At 38.2% G+C, this 23,960-nt stretch overlaps 1 protein-coding gene and 1 long non-coding RNA gene across 3 annotated transcripts; one reads left to right on the plus strand and one right to left on the minus strand.

Moving 5' to 3' along the window:
- Nucleotides 1–14,713: 14,713 nt before the first annotated feature.
- LOC115966372 lies at nt 14,714–15,714 on the minus strand. Its single transcript, XM_031085618.1, has 2 exons — nt 15,229–15,714; nt 14,714–15,019 (listed from the first exon to the last, which is right to left on the minus strand). The coding sequence occupies exons 1-2, from the start codon at nt 15,712–15,714 to the stop codon at nt 14,714–14,716; spliced, it is 792 nt and encodes a 263-aa protein (XP_030941478.1).
- Nucleotides 15,715–18,900: 3,186 nt separating this feature from the next.
- On the plus strand, nt 18,901–19,795 carry LOC115978022. Of its 2 annotated transcripts, none has more exons than XR_004088622.1 (2): nt 18,901–19,072; nt 19,300–19,795. It is a non-coding gene; the product is annotated as an uncharacterized LOC115978022 (long non-coding RNA). The 2 variants fall into 2 exon arrangements; XR_004088623.1 differs by having other exon boundaries at nt 19,303–19,795.
- Nucleotides 19,796–23,960: the final 4,165 nt, after the last annotated feature.

Here is a 23,960-nt window from a genome sequence, read left to right on the forward strand (position 1 = left end):
ATTTCGACGGAGCTATCTTTGCAGACAAGAACGAAGTAGGTTTGGGGGTTGTAGTTCAAAATGCCAATGGAGAAGTAATTGTTGCAATGTCTGAAAAAATCCCCTGCCCATATTTAGTGGAAGTTTTGGAGGCCTTAGCTTAAGAAGAGTAGCCCAATTTACTGTGGAATTGTGCATTCAGAAATCTGTTTTTGAAGGTGACTCTGAAGTGGTTTGCAATGCATTATCTACTTGGTCCGTTTGTAAAAGACATAGTGTCTATTGCGAGTTCACTTAGAACTTTTTCTTTCTCTCACACTAGGCGGTAAGGCAATTCTGTAGCCCATGCATTAGCTAAAGAGAGCGAGGTTATATCTTCCTTTGTTAGTCTGGATTATGCATGTTCCACCTGACATTTCTACTTTTGAAACTTCTGATTTTCCAATTCCTTAATAATATTGCTCGGTATTGATCCTCAAAAAAAAAAAAAAAAAAAAAAAAAACATTATGTATATCTTTTTATTCATAAATATATTGGTATTTTAACTCTAAAATGCACGTTCTCCATTTTAAGTTAATCTAAATGTAAGTTACTCTGGTGATCAAGCATGTAAAGTAGATTTTATTACTTTTTGTAATATGTTGCATATTCAATACAACAAACTCTAATCCAATTCTGACGATCTTATCGTGAAATTATACATTTTGTTACCCAAATAATAGTTCTTAACAGTCATTAACGTAGCGAAATACCTATGAGAAACAAAGCATGTTTATTTCAAGAAAATAACCAAGAACTCACAAGGGATTCATTAAATTGACAAAGTGATAGGGTTCTGACATCCACTAGAGAATTTGAGAATAAACTCTGAATTTTTATTAATCTAAAATTTGAAAGCCTTAAAGGCTAGTGTGTGTGTATATATATATAGATATTTGAATTAGGTGGCAAAATAGTAAATTTTACTAAAAAAATGAAAAACTATTGTTTTTAATAGACATAAAAAATATACAAGACTTTATTCTAACTTTTAAATTAAAAGTTATAAAAGAAATAAATATTATTAAAACCGGCAAAAACGTAGATTTCAAAAGCAAAACAATGATTTCACACAATTCTATCACTGTTGCTGATGATTTCTACTAGCATTTTTTTATGAGTAATGCTACAGTCACAAACTATTTTACAATATTTTTACAAACTATTGATGTGGTAAATTCTTATTAGTTTTAATATGGGTCTACTACTAACATCACATTTATGTTTATCAATAGTTATTTGAAAATTACTAAAGCCATATTAACAGTTTGTAAAAATATTGTAAATTAGTTTGTGTCTGTAGCATTACTCTTTTTTTATTTCTTAAATTTCCGGTATGCTAGCTTCTAACGATTTTTTTGTTCAAAAAGAGTCTTTGTTATTCATTCTACATCAATCATTCTAGAATAATATTCAATTTTGATATATATATATATATATATATATATTTTCAAGAAAGATAATAAATCTAAATACATAATAAATTTAATAATTATTTTCATAATTTATAATTATTAATTTATTGTATAATAAAAATAATATCAGTGATCATCCATGTAAAACTAATATTACACTCATCACAATTTATCAATTTATCATTTTACCATGTGAAAAAGATTATGAAATTCATGTGTGCAGCATTGTTGACTTCGTGTATTGAATGATCACGCAAGTCAAATATTCATACAATAAATTTTTTTTTCTTTAGCCTTTTTAAAGATGTGGCTATCATACATTTAGGTGTCCTACATAAAGAAAAAGACAACATAGCATAGATGAGTAGTACCAGCTGATATTTTTGTAATTTGTACGTATTTAATTAATATAAAAAAATTGTACGTATTTAAGATGGAACTTGTGCTTTTGTCTTGTTCTCTCTCTCTCTCTCTCTCTCTCTTTTTAATTACTTTGATATGTTAGTTCATCTTTACTTACACACTTGCATTTGTAAAATTAAATCACTACTCGTGAGTTCGGGTTCGGATTACTTTTATTACTAAAAGGCGTTTTAATTCCTTCTCCAAAAAAAAAAAAGTGTTTTAATTTATTTATTTTTTACAACATTTATTTGCTTATTTATTTATAATTAACAAAATACAATTATACCTATAAAAATGAGACTTTAAACTATACTTAAAATAAATAAAAACGCTAAATAAAAAGTATGTTATGTATTATAAAAGTGGTTTTGGTCAAGAATTTTGAGGCTAAGTTGCCATGAAACCTATATATGTTAAAAATGAGAAATATATGTTTGCCGCACTAATAACATATGGGAGGCTAAGATTTTGTTCTTGTTTTTCTTTTTCTTTTTCTTTTTTTTTTCTTTTTTTCTTTTTTTTTTTTTGTGAGTAGAACATCCCAAAAATTACCAGGAATCTTCTTGCTTGATTAGCACCTCTTAATATTTTTCAACGAAGATGCCTAAAGTTCAAATATATCCACCTCCATTATAAATAACATCCCCAAGTTTGCATGGCCTCTCCCGTGTATGAAACGCTAATAATATAGATTAGTTGAACTAATTAATAAACAGATGCATGGTTAGCGCTATATTACTTTGTCCATCGCCAACATATAAAGTACTTTTGGATGCATGGCTATGAGGCCGTCGAGCTTCAAAGTGGAATTTTCTTCCACAAATTTATGAGTTTGGTCCACAGCAGAGTGTCATTCCAGCACAATTAATGCACGCAGATAAATTCCCAACTATAACCTTCACACTTTTCCTAATTTCTATTTTCTTTTTATTATATACCAAATGCCCCATTTGAAAAATAATAAATAAATAAAAAAAGAGGGAATCTATGCTGCTTGCATGACTAACGGCTTTACTTTTTAACCATCAAGCTAAGGATTGCAGATTTTGCAGTGGCTGCTCTTTGCAATTCTAGGTTTTTCCTACTGATTCATAGAGCTTGATATAGCATAATTAGAATGTTAAAATATTGGTTTTGACTTTAAAATTTGTAAGAAGTTCTCGTTTTTTAAATTTTAAAAGTTTGTTTTTCATTTTTAAAATATTACGAATATTTTTATTTCATGTCCTTCCATTCACGTTTGTTAGTATTTATCTTATGGTTTAGTGAAAAGTTGATGTGGAATTTTTTTTTTTTTTTTTTTTTTTGGGCATTAAGTGATCTAACTTGGACCATAAAATTTAGAGATGTATCATGAAATGAAATGAAACCATAAACATTCTTATTCTTATTAGCTATGCACTTTTCTATACACTCCTAATTAGTAATAACAATGATGAGGACGTTTATTTCACTAATCTATTATAGAAAGAAAATAAATTTATTTCCATGATCAAACCCTAGACTTTCCTCCATCTCCATACCTTGATTTCCATTATTATTAAATTGATTCCTTTCCCTATTTTGTGTTTTTGGGCACAGCTAAGTGTGGACAGCAATGTTCAAAAACTTTTCTTTTCTTTCCATGCTCCGCTCTTTTACTATATGTTCCTTTTGCCTTTTTAGCTATCAACAATTAAGGGAGTAAGAGAAAGATTCTTTTTTTTTTAATTAAAAAATATTTGAATGATATGCTAGATTGTGTTGAGGCAAAGACGGAGCTGAGAGGAGGGGGCAGCGGAGGAGCTAAAACTCAACGTGTGTTTTAAACTTAAAATTAGGAAGGGGGAACTCTACATGTGTTTTATTTGATGACACTAAATACTTGATGTCTCTATTTCTCCTTCAATCTTTTCCCTTTAATCTCTTGACTCTTCACATTTCAATGCTAGACTTTTGCTATAAATCTAAATTTTAAATAATTTGAAGAAGAGAGAAACAAAATTTTATTCTACATGCTTTTTTAAAGCATAAAACTTTCAAAATATATTGCTATAATTTAAACAATTTTACCTTGATTTATTTTGAGTAATAGAATCACATTTTTAAACTTTATATATTTAGATTAATATCTAGATTGTTATTAGTTAAAAATTGATTAGGTTTTTTAAAAAATTAAGTAATCAATATATATTTCATTTTGAATGAAGAATACATAACAATATGGTTGAATATTTCTTTTCTAATATTTTAAAAATATATATTTGTTTTTTCTTAATATCAGTTAATTTTTTTCAAATTCAAAATAATTTTACTTACAATCTTTCCCAACTGAACTAAAATAATGGCTCCGCCAATAGTTGCAGAGGCAGCAATCTAAGTCTCAAGATCAGCTCATCCTCTGATCTTGTATACCCCTTCAATCTCTCTTTCCCTTCCTCTCAACTTTGCCTACCTTGCTTCCTAATTTGATTGCTGCTTGCATTATGTGTACGGTTTACAGCAATTTATGGGGTTCCCCTTTTTTTTTCATAATGATTTTGTCCAAGTCAGATTATTTATTGCTAAAAAAAATACCACATCAACTTTCTCTTAGGCCACGTAGGACAAAAAAACTAATAAACAGACGAAATGACATTAAGTAGAATAATTGCAAAAGTTTAATGATAAAAAATAACTTTTTAAAATTTAGGGACAAAAACCAAACTTTTTGTAAAGTTTAGGCACAAAACCAATATTTTAGTCTAATTTAAAATTGGTTAACCCTATTTTATAAAATATTTATATTCAATTCCTCAAAAAAAAATTATATTCAAGTCACTTAAATTTATTTAATAGATGGATGTGACACTGATTGTATTTTTAACATGAATGATTATTTGCTCCATATCCTTCTCAACAGGGGCGGAGCTACTTGTGTGAGTGGCCCCCCAAAAATTTTGAAAATACTTAAATACTATATATAAATATTTAACATTTTAATTATTAGCCTACAAAAATGGGACTCGGCCCCCCAAATATTTGAGCTAGTCCAATAATTTTCTTTAAAAAGTTTTCCAATTGATCTAGTAGTTATAGATAATTTTTTTTTTTTCCTCACATTTATTTTTTATTGTAAAATGTGTTTTTGTGTCTATTAAAGTCTTGGATCTTTCATATCTTTGAATACTTCATTAGTTCAATTGAAATTTTTTTACTCACTTTGGTAGACAATTTGATAACTTATATTAAAAATGAAAATTTTAAGGATTCACTATGAAAGATACTAAATTATATATGTGTATAGATGTCTGTGATTATGAAAGTTTGTATAAACTAATAAATTAGTATCATAAGTTGGCCACCCCAAACAAAACTTTCTGGCTACGCCCCTGCTTCTCAAATTTCATTGAAAAATAAGAATTCGAAAACAAATACATCTTTTGTACAATTTACAGGTCATTATCTTCATCATGTTTTTCAGAATATAGGTTACCATCTTGTTATCTACTTGTAAAGATACCAAGATTCAACCATAGTCAAGCTCCAAGAATATTGTTTATCTTCATAATATGTAATTCTACTTGGAAATTGGAATGCAAGCAGAGTAATCTTAGTGTCTAACTTGGAATACTAATCTTAATCCTATTAGTAATTCAAATATTGTCAAGTCTAAGATTTAGCCTATTATAAATATCAACAGTGGGCTCATTATAATGCATAGAGCTTAGTCTTGAAGTTTTAGAAATGAGATCCATAACAAAAACAAATTTGAGAAAAGAAAAAAACTTTGTTTATCTCCATTTATGCATTTGTTATAGCCTTAGTCTTCCAGCTCCTATATGTACAAAGTTATGGGTTTTTTAGTTTTGCCACTTGTGTGAGTTCTTGGTAGGCAATCAAGGGTGTGATTACGTGTAATTGTGATCCAAGTCAAAACCTCGCACTTGAAGCCCTAAAGAATACTTTTAGTCATTCTCAAAGTAAAACTATATTTTTTATAATTTGATTCTTCTCATGTTTGTGAGAAAAATGCTTTGTCCATTGTATTTAGCAAAAGATGGACATTGCATGGAAAAAAAAATGAAATATGTATGTTAATAATAAATTTGATTGCCCTTATGCTTGAGAAAAAAGGCAAATGTATATTTTATGCAGCAAAAGGTGGACATTGCATAAAAATCAAGGGCTTATGTGTGTCCATAATAAAATAATAGAACTTTTTTTTTTACTTGTCAAGTCAAATACTTTATGAAAAAGTATCTTCCAATGAGGGGGGATTGAATTGAGTTGTTCTTCAACTCCTAGAGACTTGCAAGCATTTTCTCAAACATAAATTAAGAGAATAGTAAGAAATGCGCCATATACGATAGAATATTATGTTCTCTATTTTTATAAGGAAAAATGCTTGGTTAGTAGTTACACTTCTTGAACTTTTATTTTAGTCAATTTATTTTATAAACTTTAGTATTGTAGCAAATAGACCCCTTTAACCTTTTCTTTTGCCAATTTTAGTACATAAACTTTGATATTATAAATTATAACCATAATAAGGACCCCCCCCCCCCCAACTTTTTTTCCCCTAGCCAGTTTAAAACCACTTTTTGCTCCAAATAAATTTTTTTTTTTTTTTAATGAAAATGAAGAAATCTTACAATAACAATATAAAAGTTTAGGGGCTTATTTGTTACAATACCAAAGTTCATGTACTATATTGCTTAAAATAAAAGTTAAGAGGGTCTATTTGTTACAATGTGAAAGTTTATATACTAAATTGGCAAAAATAAAAGTATAGGGGGTGTAAAAGTAACTACCCTGAAGTTTAGGAGATGCCAATGCATTTTACCTCTATATATATATATATATATATAATCATATTGATATTGATTTACTTATAATTCATTCACATTAATGTAAGCATGAGTAATATAATTTAGTTAAGCACTTTATCAATATAAATAAGTTCTTGCTTTAACATTTTAATATTAAACTGTTCTTTTAATAAATTAATAAATAATAAGTTGGCAAATTTAATGAAAAGGTCTAGGAGGTTTATGTTTAAATGAGGGGTTAATATCTTAGTCAAATTTGAAACCTCATATTGATAACACGAGATATATAGCCCTTATTACTTAATTTAAAGTGGGGAGATTACTGTTTCCTTAAAATAAAAATAAATAAATAAAAAGTTTAATGCAGGAAAATGGGTCAAGTATGCATATAGGAGGAAGGTGAAGGGAGGAGGTATCTCCAATTGAGAGATCTTCAAATTATAATTATTGAAATTTTTATTATGTTTCTCTTATATTTTTAATTTTTTTTACCAACAATTTTTTTTTTCAATTTCTTTGTTGTTGATTTTATTTTCGTTAGTTTTGTTGTCATTATCGTATTTTTCAATCTCTCCTTGCTTAGAAAGTCCTCTTAAATATATGAAGTATTAATGAAATCATTCAATTTATTTGAAATTGTATTTGTAGGGTCGCAATTCGGGGTCCAGGCCCAACAGGTATGGGGTTCTGGCCCAAGGAACCCGAAACAATGAATTTATAGAGAGTCGGTCACAGAACTAGACCCTAACGAAGTGCATACTAGTTAACATTGGGCCATACAATAATTGAAATTAAGAAAATCTCCTTCATGTCCATTAGATATACGGTCCGAGGAGACGTGGAGGATGTATCTCTGTCCCTACTCAAAGGCTATGGTTCTCACCCTGTTCTTCTATTCTAAGTTCCTGTTTTTTCTTCCCCTTCTTCATGGGGACTCCCCTTTCTTATATAGCCCCTTTGAAGTCATCAAGGGCTTACACTTGTTGATCATCTGGACCTTCACTTGAGTGTCCGTCCCATCAGACATCTCCCCCATCTTTCTGTGAGTTGTGGTAGCCAAGACAACACTGTTCGCAAGTCCTCTCCACATTAATGCGGCCAGAAAAGTAGCTGTCATGCATTTAATGTGGCAGCTATAGCCTCTCCCTTGGCATCCTACACTTTCTTCCCTCTTACGGGCTTGTGGGACTCATCCTTGTTACTAATACTCGTAAGAGTGGATCCTTATAGCAGGCAGAGTGAATGTTTGAGCCATATTTGGTACGTCTGAGGAGACATTTCTCCTTGGACCTCCTTTTAAATAATTTTGGGCCCATAAGAATTGGGCCAGGAGCCCTTTTGGCACCCACACCTTCTCTTCGGACGTGGTCGAACTTTTATATGGGACCTAAAGCCCATTGTATGATGTTGGGCCTTTACCCCTACAATAGCCCCTCAAAATTCCGGTTTTTCCCTATTATCCAAGGAGAAAAGGCAGGATTTTGATACTCATGGGATTACTTATTATAATTCCTTGACTCGAGTGTGTGGAGGTACAGTCTCACGTGCCTCATTACTGCTACCTGCATTTCGTAACTCACAAGGCACTATTAATTGTGCCAGGCGGCTTTATGTCCCCTGCATCCAACGGTGGGGCGCCTAATCGACGGTTGACATTTCCCCAATCCTTTGGGCGGGAGTAAGCCCGTTCAGTTCCTCCTTACTATATAAGACTTCTGAGGGGAATTATTCCCCTTTTTAGAAAAAGCACTCAAACGTCCCAAAGCACTCCAGTATTTCCTTTTGCAAAACATTCGAAACTCCATAGCCACTCCCATGAGGATTTCCGGCAAGTTCTTCACAAACTCGAGACGTTTAGGATCTTCGCTCCCATAAGTATTCACTTCCCGCACTCCTTAGCTTTTCTCCTCCGTTGCCTTTCCCAGCTTACTTCCCTAAGTAAACCTTCTTCGTGTCGCCTAGGGTTAGTGGGATGGGTAAGTTTGAGAAATTGGTAGATTCTCCAGCCGGTATGGAGGGTTTCAGGGCCAAATACCGTATCCCACCGGGAGTAGGTCTAGAGTATTGCTCCTCGAACCAGATCTTAGTCAAGAGAAGGACGGAGCAGGTTGTCATTCCAATGATAGCTTTCATAGAAGGAGGAATGACGATCCCCATAGGGAGGATAACTAGGGATTATCTGCATGGTCATAGGCTGGCCCCCCACCAGTGTGCTGCGAACATGTTCCGGATCCTGGGATGCGTAGACACTCTGAACGAACAGATGAATTTCGGCCTCTCATGGCACGATGTAGTTCACTTGTACAGATGCCATTGCCTTAATGAGTCGTATTACCTGAAATCCAGGTCCAACGAAGTGAGGCTGATATCTTGCCTTCCCAAGTCCAACAAAGGCTTGAGGGACAACCATTTGATCGTCTCTGGAGCATGGCACGACGGTCTTCACTGCCTAGTTAGGGCAGGAACACCAGGTGGGGCACTGTAAGGTCAGATCCCTTAGCGGGAATCTTAGTCTTAAGCTTTCCTCTCACTTATTTCAGTTTTGGTTTTGGTTATTTGCCCTCTCGGACTGACATAACCCTCCTTTTAGGTATTTTGCAGACAAAAAACAAACAACTCCGAGGATAAGTATAGTCAACGTCCAAGCCCTCAACTTCCTCCTAAGGTCTGAGATCTTTGTGAGCGAGGACGGGCAACTGCATGCCGCTCCCCTTATCTTGGACTACAAGCCCTCTTCTCGCACTTTCGTGGATGCGGGTCAAGCCATAAGAGCTGGAAGTCCTCGATTAGCCCGTATCGACGTTTCTATACCGGGCTTTCTTACTCGGAGAGACCTGCCACCAACCCAATTGCCCGTTCGGCGCGTCGTCCAAGAGGTAGCTATCCCAGGAGAATGAGTTAATTCCTCGCACTCATCTCTTGAGGCTGAAATTGACCAATTCCACTTCGCCAAGGAGGGAGAGGTATCAACCAAACCTGTAGAGCTCTCAAACTCCGGCTCGGACGCAGATCGTTTCTCGACGGCTCCCACTCCTGGCTTAGTAATTGCTCAGATTAACACTAGCCAAGAGATTGGAGAGGAGAACATGGACTTGAAACCAAGTTCCGGGCTGAGGGGGGCTTATGTCCAATAGGATCAAGGGGCAATCCTCCAAAGATGCCCCTAAGGAGCAAGTTCCAGCTAAAATACCTCCTCCTCATCCTCCCTCTTCCACTGACCTCGTGCTACAACCACTTCCCAATTTGAGGCGGAAGAGGCCGGTGGAAGAATTGGAGGAAGGTGAGGTCGGCCCTCAGAAGGCCAAACAACAGAAGAAGGGAAAAGAGCCAAAGGACAAGAGGACGAAGTCCATTGACAGCCAAGAGGAAGCGGCCATTAAGAGGGAGCAACGCACTTGGTCCCCTCACTTGGAGTTGGATGGCGGCCCTATTCCATGGGACGCCACTCTTTGGGAGTCCTAGCGGGGGCAGGCATCCTACCTCGCTGAAGCCCTACAGCAGCCCCTCCTCCTGCCTCGTGATATGGAAGGACTCCGAGCCACCAGGAAGCCCGACCTCTTCATGTCATTGAAGAGAGACCTCGCCATGGTAAAATGAGGATCCTTGTCTGCTCAGATTCCTTATTCCCTTCTCATCTATCTGTCATTTCTGTCTTAATGATTTCTCCGTTACTTCTGTGTAGGTGACTCAACAGATCTTCATCACTGAGGAGTGGGCGAAGCACTCTCGGGAGGAGCTGAACGCTAAGGTTCAGGCCCGCCTCGCCACGGAGAAGGCTGTGGGTGCTCTTATACTGGACAAAGACCGCTTGAACAAGGAGGTTAAAGAGGCACTCAAAACCCAGGCCAGTGCCAAGGCGGGGCTGAAGACCACAACGAAACAAGCCGAGGATATACGCCAGTAGCTTCATACAGCAGAGATAAACCTTGCGACCGAGAGGCAAATGGTCTCGAACCTGAAGGGTCAGCTGCTGTAGGCAAAGGAGGCTGCTCTTTTGGCTAGGGAGGCGGCTGAGGCTGCGATGGCGGCCTCCTACAAGCGTAGTGTAAGGGATACTGAAGTCAGGCTAACTGAGGAGGTGGTCGTAGTTTGCAGGGACAATGTCACCGAGTCCTGGGGAGTAGCCTTAGACCGGGCAGCGGTTCCTGCGGACTCCAACCTTAAAAGGATCGAGAATATCTTCTTCCCTGAGGATATTCGCGAGATTCCTACTTCTGATCCCCCTCAGGAGCCCCCTTCAGCTCTGAACACTGTCCTCGACCCCACCACACTTGAAGGGAAAGGTGGGGACAAGGAGGTGCAGCCGCCACCTAAAGACACATCACCCGAGGACTCCCTTACTATAAAGGACATGGTCGCGCAGGCCAAAGAAACTGGACCCAAACCTATAGCAGGAGATGACCGCCTCGCAGCTGAAGACCCTACAAAGGCTTAGGGCAAAAGTGTAGGACTTCTTTTGTAATTGTTTTGTTTTGTTTTCATTTCCTTAATCTTTATTAGTGTTTGTAAGATGGCGTCTCTTATAGCTTAATGAATAATATAATTTCCCTTTTTGGACTTCGTTTTTCTGCTTCTATTTCTGTCTCCATTATGAACGAATTTAACCATGCTACTAGACCTCCGGGGATAACCCATTACTTGTAGTTTAAGAAGTTCGGCTAAGTATGAATCTGAGGAGAGTGACCAATTTCTCCAAGGCCTGTGGTCCGAGGTGTTAAGCAGAACTTGGGCTCCATTTTGCACTTAGATAAGCACCAAGTAGTGGTTAATTTCTGTGGAGCCACGCAGGACCTGGGTTCTATTTAACACTTAGATAAAAACCACGTAGTTGTTAATTTCCCCCTAGCCTGTGGTCCGGGAAGCCATGCAGGACAAGGGTTCTGTTTAACACTTAGATAAAAATGCAATGGTTAATTTCTCCCTAACCTGTGGTTCGAGAAGTCAAGCAGGACTTGGGTTCTGTTTAACACTTAGATAAAAATTGTGTAATTGTTAATTTCCCCCTAACCTGTGGTCCGAGGAGCCATGCAGGACAAGGGTTCTATTTAACACTTAGATAAGACCGCGTAGTAGTTAATTTCCCCCTAGTCTGTGGTCTGAGGAGCCATGCAGGATAAGGGTTCTGTTTAACACTTAGATAAAAATGCACAGTGGTATGGCGCCAAAAATTACAAACTTTCATTAATAATAGTACCTTTTGAGGTTATTTACATTCCAAGGATGTGGTACTACATGTTCATCCAAATCTTCTAAAAAGTAGGCCCCTATGCCGGCCACCGAGGTGATACGATATGGGCCTTCCAAATTTGGTCCGAGCTTTCCCCACGTGGGATTTCTTGCAGTGCCCAGGACTTTCCTCAATACCAGATCCCCAGGTGCTAGGGGTTTTAGCCTCACCTTGGCATCATAACCTTACTTGAGCTTATGCTGGTAGTAGGTGAGTTGGATCATTGCTCTCTCCCTTCTTTCCTCGATGAGGTCTAAGCTTTTTTCCAGCAGCCCGTTGTTAGCATTAAGGCAGAATGTGCTCGTCTTCAGTGTTGGGAAATTTGTCTCTAGAGGAATGATGGCCTCAGCTCCATAGGTCATTGAAAATGGGGTCTCCCCTGTGGACCTACGTGGCGTGGTGCGGTACGTCCACAAAACATGGGGCAATTCTTCTACCCACCTCCCTTTCGCATCATCTAATCTCTTTTTCAACCCATTTACTATGACTTTGTTGACGGCTTCGGCCTGCCCATTCCCCTGTGGGTAAGCCGGTGTGGAGTACCTATTCGCAATTCCCAACTCGCTACAATACCTTCTGAAAGCTTTACTATCAAACTGGAGACCGTTATCCGAGATTAGGGTGTAAGGGACTCCGAACCTGGTGACGATGTTCTTCCAAATAAATTTCTTGGCATTAATGTCTCTAATGTTTGCCAGCGGCTCAACTTCGACCCATTTTGTGAAATAATCTGTGCCGACGAGAAGAAACCTTTTGTTCCCCACTGCTTTAGGAAATGGTCCTAGCATGTCCAGGCCCCACTGCGCGAATGGCCAAGGGCTGGATAGCGGATTAAGGGTCCCGCCTGGTTGATGTATATTTGGGGCGAACCTTTGACATTGATCGCACTTCTTCACATATTCCTGCCCCTCTTTCTGCATGCTCGGCCACCAATAACCTTGCGTTATAGCCCTATGGGACAAGGACCTACCCCCCGTATGGCTCCCATAAATTCCTTCATGCAATTCCTCCAGGATAACCTCAGTGGCATCTGGGTGTACACATAGTAAGTACGGTCCTGAAAATGAGCGCTTATACAGTTTGGACTCCTCGGACAGCCAGAATCGAGAAGCCTTTCTTCTAATCTTGTCAGACTCGTTCTTATCTTCGGGTAAGATGTCGTTCTTTAAAAACAGTACTAGAGGATCCATCCAGCTAGGCCCTACCCTGACGCTGTGAACATGCACCAACTCGGTTCTCACCATTGATGGCCTGTATAGATCTTCTACGAGTATGACCCAAGGGAGGGGTTACACCGAGGAGGTGGTGAGCGTTGCAAGGGAGTCAGCATGGGTGTTCCCGCTCTTGGATACGTGCATTAGGCTAAAATAGTTGAAACGCGCCTGCAAGCGCTTGACTTGGACTAGGTACTCTTGCATTCTTTCATCCCTCGCCTCTAATTCCCCATTTACTTGTCCCACGACAAGTCTTAAGTCCAAGAACATGTTTATGGATTTCCCGCCCAGCTTCTAGATCACAGACATTCCTTCCAACAAGGCCTCATACTCTACCTTGTTATTTGTGGCGGAGAAGCCCAACCTTAACGATTTTTCGATGGTAATCCCCTCATGGGAAATCAGGACGAGCCCCACCCCTAAGCCCCTTTGGTTGGCCGCACCATCAACGTATGCCTTCCAACAAGTGGGCTCTTACTGAGAGACTCTGCTGATCAGTTTTTCGTCTGAGTTTAGTGGCCCTCCTCCTCCTTCTGATGAAGGTTCGGTAAACTCAGCTACCAGATCCGCGAGGACTTGGCCCTTCACAACGATGCGAGGTATGTACCTAATGTCGAAGGTGCCCAGAATCGTCCCCTACTTTGCTATTCTGCCAGTGTAGTCGGCACTCCGAAGTATTGATCTGAGCGGGAGTTAGGTTAGTACAACAACGGTATGTGCCTGGAAGTAGTGGGGGAGCTTTCGCGTCGCTTGTACGATTGCCAAGATGGCCTTTTCTTGGGGGAGGTAACGGATCTCTGCCTCATGCAACGATTTTCTCATGTAGTAGACGGGCCGTTGTGTGCCGTTGTCCTCCCGGATTATCACTAGGCTCACTGCGTGAGGGACCACAGCAATATAGGCGAATAGAACCTCGTCGGCTTCAGGACTGGACATGATTGGTGGCCGAGACAGGTATTCCTTAAACTGCTGGAAGGCTAAGGCGCATTCTTCAGTCCACTCGAACCCTTTTCACTTATTTAATAAGAGGAAGAAAGGCCCGCACCTGTCCGTCGAGCGGGAGATAAAACGGTTTAAGGCGGCAATCATGCCAATGAGTTTTTGGACCTCTTTGGGGTTCCGAGGAGGCTGCAGGCTATGGATAGCTCTAATTTAGTTAGGGCTGACTTCAATACCTCTATGGTCACCATGTAACCTAAGAATTTCCCTGACCCCACTCCGAATGAACACTTGGACGCGTTCAGGCGCAGGCTGTATCTTCTTAGAATTCTAAAGACATCGTCGAGGTCTTTGACGTGGTTGGACACTAATTTGCTCTTCACCACCATGTCGTCTATATGGACTTCAATGCTCTTACCCATCTGTAATTCAAACATCCTGGTCATCATCCTCTGGTAGGTCGACCCAGCAATCTTCAAGTCAAAGGGCATTACCTTATAGTGGTAGTTTCCAACGGGGGTGACAAAAGCCGTTTTTTCTTGGTCCTCGGCAACCAGGGGTATTTGATGGTAGCCTTGGAAGGCATCCAAAAAGCTCATTCGAGGGTGTCCCACGGTCGAATCCACCAATCGGTCTATCCGAGGCATAGGGAAAGGATCCTTCAGGCAGGCCTTGTTCAAGTCTATAAATTCCACGTAAACCCGTCATTTCCCATTCTTCTTCTTCACCACGACTGTGTTGGCCAGCCACTCGGGGTAAAATACCTCTTTGATAGCCCCTGCTTTCTTCAATTTCATCACCTCTTCTCTCACAGCATCTGCATGCTCTTTCGACGGTCGCCGAGGAGGTTGCTTCTTAAGTGTCACGGCCGGGCTAACATTAAGGTGGTGGCAAATGAAATTTGGATCGACCACCAGAGTCTCATAGGTGTCCCATGCAAATACGTCCACATTCTGTCTGAGAAAGTCAATCAGCGTTTCCTTCTCTTGGGGCAGCAGTTCTGAGCCGATCTGAAAAAATATTTTCGGGTTGGAGCCCATAAGAACTTTTTCCAAATCCTCACAACTCGCTCCCTCAGCAGGTCCCTAATACCCGAGGCCAGGGCCGGGGTTGTTAATTGCTATAAGTCATTCTCGGCTGAGGTGGAGGGCTCAGTACTCAGTCGTCGTGAGATGGCGGACACCATGCACTGCCGGGCCATGGCTTGGTCCCCTATTACTTCTTTCACCCGACCCTCCGATGGATACTTCACCTTTTGGTGTAAGGTTGATGACACAGCCCCTAGGGCGTGAAGCCACGGTCTGGCTACAATGGCGGTATAGGGGGAGTAAGAGTCTACCACTATAAAGTCCACCTCCACTATGTCCGAGCCTGTTTGTATAGGCAGCCTAATCAGGCCTTTTGGAATGACGGTTTTCCCTTCGAAACTCACTAAAGGGGAGTCGTATGCCGTCAGGTCCTTTGGTTTCAACTTCAGCCCCTTGTACAAGTCGGGGTACATTACTTTCACGGCGCTACCCTGATCGACTAGCACCCTCTTCACGTCATATCCTCCAATCCTGAGCGTGACGACTAGAGCATTGTCGTGGGGCTGGAGGGTTCCTAGTTTATCCTCATCCGAGAATCCGATTAGGGGTATGGTCATCCCTTTAGCCCTCTTGGACTCCCGGTCGTTAGCTTCAACGGGGAGTCGGGCCAACGACATCACTTTGAAAGGATGGGAGCCGGTTCTTCCTGGTACGGTAAGAATGACATTTATCGTGCCAATGAGTGGCCTCAATGTGCTTTGCCTTGTTTCGACATTCGACTGCTCCTACCGTCCAACAGGATGATGCAAGAGGTGTCTCAGCTTTCCCTCTCAGACCAGCCGGTCCAAGTGGTTTTTCAGATTCCTGCAGTCATCAGTGGTGTAGCCCGACTCTTGGTGATATTCGCAATACAGATTTTGGTTACGTTTCGCGGGGTCGCCTGCTATCCTGCTTGGCCATTGAAAGAACGGTTCGTTCTTCACTTTCTCTAAGATCTTATGTAATGGTTCTCGAAACACAGCATGGACTGCCTATGCCCCTGTGGATCCAGATTGCTCCGAGTAATCCCTTCTCGGTCGGTTACTGTTGTCAAAGCGGTCCGACCTGAAGTCCCTCCTCTCCTGAGGGACAACCTTCGCTTTGCCATTTCCCGTCTGTTGGTCCTCTTCGACTCTCTTGTACTTGTCGATTCTGTTCATGAGTTGGCGCACACTGGTGACCGGTTTTCCAGTCAAGGACTTTCTTAAACCATGCTCTGTCAGCAGGCCCCTCTTGAATGTGCTAATGGTGACGTCATCATAATTTTCCTCTATCTCGTTATACATTTCCCAATATCTGTCTAAGTAGGCCTTCAGGGTCTCTCATTCTCGCATGGACAAGGACAGGAGGGAGTCTAGGGGCCGAGGAACCCTGTTGCTAGTTATGAAGCGAGAACCGAAAGACTATGTCAGCTGCTTAAAAGAGTTTATGGAGTTTGGCTTGAGGCCGTCAAACTATCTCATCACCATGGGTCCCAAACTGGACGGAAACACTTTACACATTAACGCCTCGTCCCTGGAATGGACGGCCATCCTCTGGTTAAACTGGCTTACGTGCTCTACTGGGTCCGTCCGACCATTATATATGGCAAAAGTGGGTTGGTGGAATCGCCGAGGAAGCTCAACCCCCTCTATCTTGCGCGTGAAGGGTGACTGGGAGATGCAGTCCAGGGCCTTACTCATGGCGTTGTTTGCTAGGCCCTTGTAAGATGGGCTTTTGTGGCTGCGTTTATGTGGTTGCTCTTCCTTATAGGAGAAGGTTTCACTTGGCAGGGTTCTCGATCTCCGTCTGTACTCATTGTCCTCCTCATCGCTGGTGTCCGGACTAGGGGAAGGACGCCTTCGTTGTGCTCGGCGTAACCTCTTTTTCAAGTTGTCGATTTCTTGCTGTAGAGCCCTATGATCGTCCCACTTTTGGGATGCGTGACCTTTCCCTTTCGAGCGACTTCTGCTCGTGTGGGAGGTATTTACACTACCCTCTCGTCGCTTATCTTGATCTCTCTCCCGTTCAAGGTTCAAGAAGTTGTCTTGCCGTTAGGAGTCTGCGTGTCCCGTTTGGCGCAAACCTGATCCTTCCATCTCTAACGGTCTCACTTGGTGAGGCACAAGTTTTCCCCACAAACGGCGCCAATTGTAGGGTTGCAATTCGGGGTCCAGGCCCAACAGGTATGGGGTTTTGGCCCAAGGAACCCGAAATAATGAATTTGTAAAGAGTGGATCACAGAACTAGGCCCTAACGAAGTGCATACTAGTTAACATTGGGCCATACAACAATTGAAAATAAGAAAATCTCCTTCATGTCCATTAGATATACGGTCCGAGGAGACGTGGAGGATGTATCTCTGTCCCTGCTCAAAGGCTATGGTTCTCACCTTGTTCTTCTGTTCTAAGTTCCTGTTTTTTCGTCCCCTTCTTCATGGGGACTCACCTCTCTTATATAGCCCCCTTAAAGTCATCAGGGTCTTACACTTATTGATCATCTAGACCTTCACTTGAGTGTCCGTCCCATCGAACATCTCCCCCATTTTTCTGTGAGTTGTGGTAGCCAAGGCAACACTGTTCGCAAGTTCTCTCCACATTAATGCGGCCAGAAAAGTAGCTGTCATGCATTTAATGTGGCAGCTGTAGCCTCTCTCTTGGCATCCTACACTTTCTTCCCTCTTACGGGCTTGTGGGACTCATCCTTGTTACTAATACTCATAGGAGTGGATCCTTATAGCAGGCAGAGTGCATGTTTGAGCCATATTTGGTACGTCCGAGGAGACATTTCTCCTCGGACCGCCTTTTAAATAATTTTGGGCCCATAAGAATTGGGCCAGAAGCCCTTTTGGCACCCACACCTTCTCCTCGGACGTGGTCGAACTTTTATATGGGACCCACGGCCCATTGTATGATCTTGGCCCTTTGCCCCTACAGTATTCATTTGTCGAACTAGAAAATTATTTTTGAGTAAATCATAAGGTTTATTAAAAATGTCAATTAAAGCCAAAAGCTAGAGATGCTAAAGGAAAGAAGACAATTTAATTTTTAATCTTGGTTTAACGTAATGGACAAAGTTTAACTACAAAATTGATTGTAGTCTAAAGTTACAACCTTACTCAATAAAATAAACATTACTACATATTACGAAAATCTAACCGTTGAATTTCATATTCTTTATGCTTTTAATACACATGTTGAATTTTGTATCAATTGGATATTATTTACTATATTTGATCTATAAGTTTATTTTCTATGCATAATTTTAAACAACAAAAACTTGCAATTTAAAAAATTTATTGATGATATGAATTCCATATTTTTTTACGCTCTTAATACACATGTTAAATTTTGTATCAATTGGATATTATTTACTATTTGATCTATAAGTTTATTTTCTATGCATAATTTTAAACAACAAAAACTTGCAATTTAAAAAATTTATTGATAATATAGCTATTGATCTTTAATTTTTTAAAAATTTTGCAAATATGAAGAATAGAAAAAGAAGATGTTATCCAATTGTAGATTTGTAAAAATTCTCCTTCAATAAAAAAATATTGAGTAAAATTGTAGTATAAAATTACAATCTATTTTGTAGCTAAATTTCGTTCGTAACATAATATTGAGAGAAAATATATAGAAAACGACATGCATAAGCACTTATAAACATGCCTCTAAGTTTTAATATATTTTTGTACATATGAAAAAGAAAGTATTGACTTTTGACATATGAATTTATTTTTTTATTTAAAAAATTAATAATATTTATATATAAAAATAAATAAATAAAACAGCATAAGGACAATGATGGAATAAAATATTGATGGATGCAACTTTATATAGGCCTCATTAATTCCTTGTCTATCGCATGGTCTGCCTTCCAAGCTCTTAATGCTTACATTGTGGCGTCCAACTACTGCTACATTCATACAAATTCTCTCTCTCACTTGCTTTTCCCAAACCCTCTCTACCTCTCTAACTTTCTGGTTTCTCTCCTCTTCTCTTCCGCTCTAAGGTAGGTAGGTCTTTCTCTAGCTCTCGTAGGACCACAAAATGAAACCTTCTTTTGCCACTCAACAGTCTCTTCATTTTCACTAACTGCAGTTAATCTTTCATGTTTTGGCATACTCATATATATCTCATGCACGCTTCCTACTATGTATCTTCTATTTTGGGTTAATCGGTTACTCTCTCTTCTGCTTATATATTATGAGTTTGTGAGGTTCTTTTTACCTCTTGAAGCAGGTTTAGCTATATAGCCATGGTGATGATGGGCTTGGAAAGGTTGATGGTGACTTTGAAATCTAAAATAAGGTCCTTGAAGATGAAGAAACCGTATGACAAGATTGAAAAGAGTGAAAGCATGAGGATTGAGATCAGAAGCAGGAAGGCTCAGAAGCTTATTCAAAAGACCCTCAAAATTGCGGATTCACCCAAGACCAAGGCTATTGTTTTCTGACTTCTGAGTGTTTCTCATCTAATGATAACAGACCATAAATAAAAGGCTGGTTAATTTCTGTTTTTGATGTTAAACATTGTAGTTTTATACAAGATGGTATAAGTATCTCTTTTTTTTTTTGTCTGTCACGTACATCTCTCTCTCTCTCTCTCTCTCTCTCTCTCTCTCTCTCTATCAACCATCCACATGGATGTACCATATCAAGAACATATGTGGTGGATATTCTTCCAGAATTTAAAGCTGGGAAAGGTTGTACATATTTCTTTTTTCTTGTTTTCATGTTTAAGCATCAAGCGTGCATGCCCTTGTAAAACCATATATGATGTTTTTTCCGTGCTTTAGGATGTAAAAATTGACTAATCATGCCAGCTTTGGTGGATAATTTGGCAGTTCTATAATTTTCATGGATTCAACTATTCACTCTAATTGATGGAAGCTAGAATTAACATGCTTTCCAAAAGTTTCATATACATAAAAATCTGTCTTTTCGTCCATCATTAGTATAGAAAGAGCCCCAATTGGCAACGATTTTTAGTTGTCACTTGGTAAAAACACCCTTAAAATGAAACAACTAAAGAGTTGTAAAGATGCTTGACGGTCCCTCAAAGTCAAATCATAAGTTTCTTCAATTTTTAATCTCACCAGCATCAATCATATAAAAACCAACATCAAATGAAGAGCAATCTCTTCGTTTTGAGTACCCATGTGTTAAACTCTAAACGAAACTTGACCCACGTGTGGCACCTTGCTATGGGAAGCAGTTTGAGTATACAAGAGTAATATTTTTGCAACAATTTACTCACTTTCAAACTTTTTTTTTTTTTTTTACCATAATTTTTGTGTGAAATTGTGGTATATCTTTATATTAGAATTTTTTTTTCCTCTCCTTTGTGTGCATGTATTTGTTTCTAAAAATATATATATAAATAAATAAATAACTTTTTTTTGTGCTATTAAAAAAACTTATTATTATATTAATATGATAATAAAAAACAATCATCCCGATGTCACAAATTTCAAATCCTATCTTACCTATAATAGAAAATTAAAAATAAAAATAAAAAAAAAATTGTACTTGAGAATGCCCAAAAATTATCTAATCTGAGAAATGTTAATATAAACCCACCCTTTTGTATCTCATTATTTCTCCTCACATGTGGTCTCATGAATGAATTTCTTTATATATATAGTCAATCATGCCAGTCCAGTTGACGTAGAACTAACAACCATATGTATGAATCAGTCATCTTATTTTAAGTGAGTCTCTTACCTAATTTCTCCACGAAATTAATAAAGCTGTAACGAGTTCATTAAAATGGGTATGGTATATTGGTTAATTTACTCTATTTTCGCTAGCAGTTATTGAAGTTGGTTTAGGTTGGATCAAAAATAAAATGAAAAGAATCCAAGAGAAGAATAAAAAGTTTACAGAACTTATATAGACCCTTTAATATATAAGAGCAATTAAGAAATGGGAGATTATAGGCTGAGGACAAATGACAGAGGAAGGAAAGTTGCTCTTTGATGTGGAAATGTTTGAACATGACAATGAAGTTTAATGGTGGACAACATGCTTCAGACCTTTACATTATTATTTCCTCAGAAAGTAACTCCACATTCATTCCCACTATATATGTTTGATTAAAAGCTGTCCACATGTATAAAATAGTGAAAAGGTTCTAAAAAACAAAAGTGCTTTTCGAAAAATCTAATTTCGATCCTTAAGTATAACTTTTTTAGGAATCAAGGACAGTAGTTTGAATCTGGGTACATGATCAACTGATCAAACGGATAGAATCATAGAAAAGTAAAACCAACAAAATTTGCATTCATGTCCTGCAATTTGCCTCGATTACCATGTGCAAATATTCCTCATCAGCTCATATATAGTTCAAATTCACCGAAAGATCTTTTGTTGCTTCTATTAGGAAAGATTTTAAAGGGGGTCTTTTTCCTGTGTTTCCACTTCATATTATTTGACTGTTTCAAGCAACCTAAGATTCTAATTCTAAGTTTATTCATTTCATTTATTTATTAAGAGAATCCATTTTATGGTTAAGAACTTATTTCTAAGATTTAAAAGTATACAAAGTGTTATGTTATTTAAATTTTTCAATAATATAATATTGTATACATTGATATATTTATGATATCTTTCTTCTTTTTTAAAGTACATTTTAAATGAAGATGATCATTTTCTGTCGAGGCCGCCCTTTACAAAGCTCATTGTCACTTATTTGCTTTGTTTAAGAATAGCATCAAGAGGTGAAAGCTAAAAAATTATAGCCAAAGGAACAAAGAAAGGCGTTGAAATCACCACAAAACCTTTGCTGATGTTTCACCAAGCTAGCTTGATGCACGAATAGATTTGTATCTTGTTCTAATTTTTCTTAGAAAAAAAAAAACTAATAATTTGCAAAGATTGGTTGTGAACCATAGCTTTAGAAGGTGATGGAGAATTCTGTTTTATGCAAATAGATTGAATTAGCTGGAAAACTAAATGTAAAACATACCATGCAATTAGGTACCGGTTTGGTTTCAAACTGTTAGTCGAGATTAGGCATCTAGAGCTTTCTAGGAATATCAAGTTTGAAGAAATCGGAGCTCGGAAAGGCCTCCAAACAGCAGCCTGCAAATAGAGTCAGAAAAGAAGAAAAATCATAAAAATGAAAAAGAAAAATGGAGAAACTTCTAGAGGTAACAACTAGTATTACAACTAGTGCTTAGCAGAATGAGAGCCACCTGTCCCTCTCCTAACCCTATAAATATCTCTCCCCCCCCCCCCCCTTCACCTCCCCCCCTCCTCTTCTTGGAAATACACACTACAAGACACACACAAAATTCCTACAAAAATTCTCTAGGCTAGAATTCTCTCTCTCTCTCTCATCTCTCTCTCTCTCTCTCTCTCTCTCTCTCTCTCTCTCTCTCTCTCTCTCTCTCTCTCTCTCTCTCTCTCTCTCTCTCTCTCGGAAACCCCTCTCAAAATTTCCAGCCCCTCTTTTCCTTCATGAAGAATGTTTGCACAAAATATTTAAATAGACTCAAATGTTTTTGCTCCAATTCATAGAACTAACACGATTTCCTTGATTTTGCCTTTGGATGGATAAGACATTGCCCATCACTCATATTAAGTTGCTAAAAGCAGTAATATTTACCTAAATATTATGGTTCAAAATGCAAATGTAACACGCAATATCCACCTAAATCTGGACTTTAGAAGAGATATTATGGTTGGAAGATGAAGGATTTGGGTACAAGAAAAATTGCATGCCAAAACGAGCTTAAAATTGTTAGACCAAGATCTATACCCTTCTTTTTTTTCTTTTTCTTTTTTTCTTTTTTTGTGTGCGGAGGGGGAAGATTAAAGACCCTTAGTACCTAACCCATATATCCAAGTGCTGCATGAAGAATTTCCCAAAGATGTTATCCCAAAGTGTGAAAAATATGGTGTATGATAAGCTGGATTGTAAAATGGTTTGTCTAATGGTATTTTTTGAAATCTATGAGATCTTACGTTCAAAACTCTTAGCCCACATTTTGAGACTACCTTCAAGAAATTCTTCCTTATAATTACCTTGTATATGTGGAAGGGAGAACTACATACACCCAAAAGAATAATTAAGCAATCAAAAAGTTTTGAACATTCAAGTTAACAAAAAGAATACATCTCCTTGAGGGTTGGAAAAAAGATGGCATGCATGCCTTGATGGAAATTGGCAAGGCAAACCCGCATACTAGACAAAAAAAAACAATGCCAAAAATTCAATAAATTTCACAAATTTTTTGAATTAACAAATTGTAATTAATGCAACATCACCTTAACATGAAACCACCATTGATTTCAACTTAATAATTGTAAGGAAAAAAAAAACAAAAAAAAAAGGAAATTTATTCTCCCTTGACTTTTTTGCTCAAGGACAGCCCAAAATAGCATTCAATGGTAATGAGGAACTCGAAAAAGGATATGCTGCATAAAGCAGATGCAGCATATACCTTCTCTCTTGCTTTTGGCGCCTGACATAAATGTTGAAGGCTGTCATTTGAGGAGAAAGTATACCATGTTTTAGTAATATCAACTTAGCATTTGTTTTAGTATTTCCTACCCAATAAATAAGTTACACCTGTTTTAAAAAATTATATCAGACTACTCCAATAAATGATTAATTTATCTTCCGAATAATATAGAAAATTGTAATTAATTTATTGGAGTAATTGATGTGATTTTTTTAAATAAGTGTCACTCATTTATTGGGTAAGAAATACCAAAACAGATGTTAAGTTAATATTACTGAAACATTGTATACTTTCTCCCATTTGAGGCTGAGTGTAGCCAAAGTGGTAATAGAGACTGATAAGCGATAAGTGGAGAGAAAATTATTAGAAAATACGGTGTTAGTGCCAAATTAATTATTACTTTCTTCTTAATTGGTGTCCTAACATCTAT

This window comes from Quercus lobata, chromosome 2 (genome assembly GCF_001633185.2).
Source record: "Quercus lobata isolate SW786 chromosome 2, ValleyOak3.0 Primary Assembly, whole genome shotgun sequence".
Classification (NCBI taxonomy): Eukaryota; Viridiplantae; Streptophyta; class Magnoliopsida; order Fagales; family Fagaceae; genus Quercus; species Quercus lobata.

Bases quoted from the DNA above. Each gene is read 5' to 3' on its own strand.
- LOC115966372 (XM_031085618.1), bottom strand. From the start codon at position 15,714: ATGTCGTTGGCCCGACTCCCCGTTGAAGCTAACGACCGGGAGTCCAAG. The intron at 15,020-15,228 runs GTAATAGGGGAC...ATATTTTTTCAG, and splicing joins CGGAGGGTCGGGTGAAAGAA to ATCGGCTCAGAACTGCTGCC.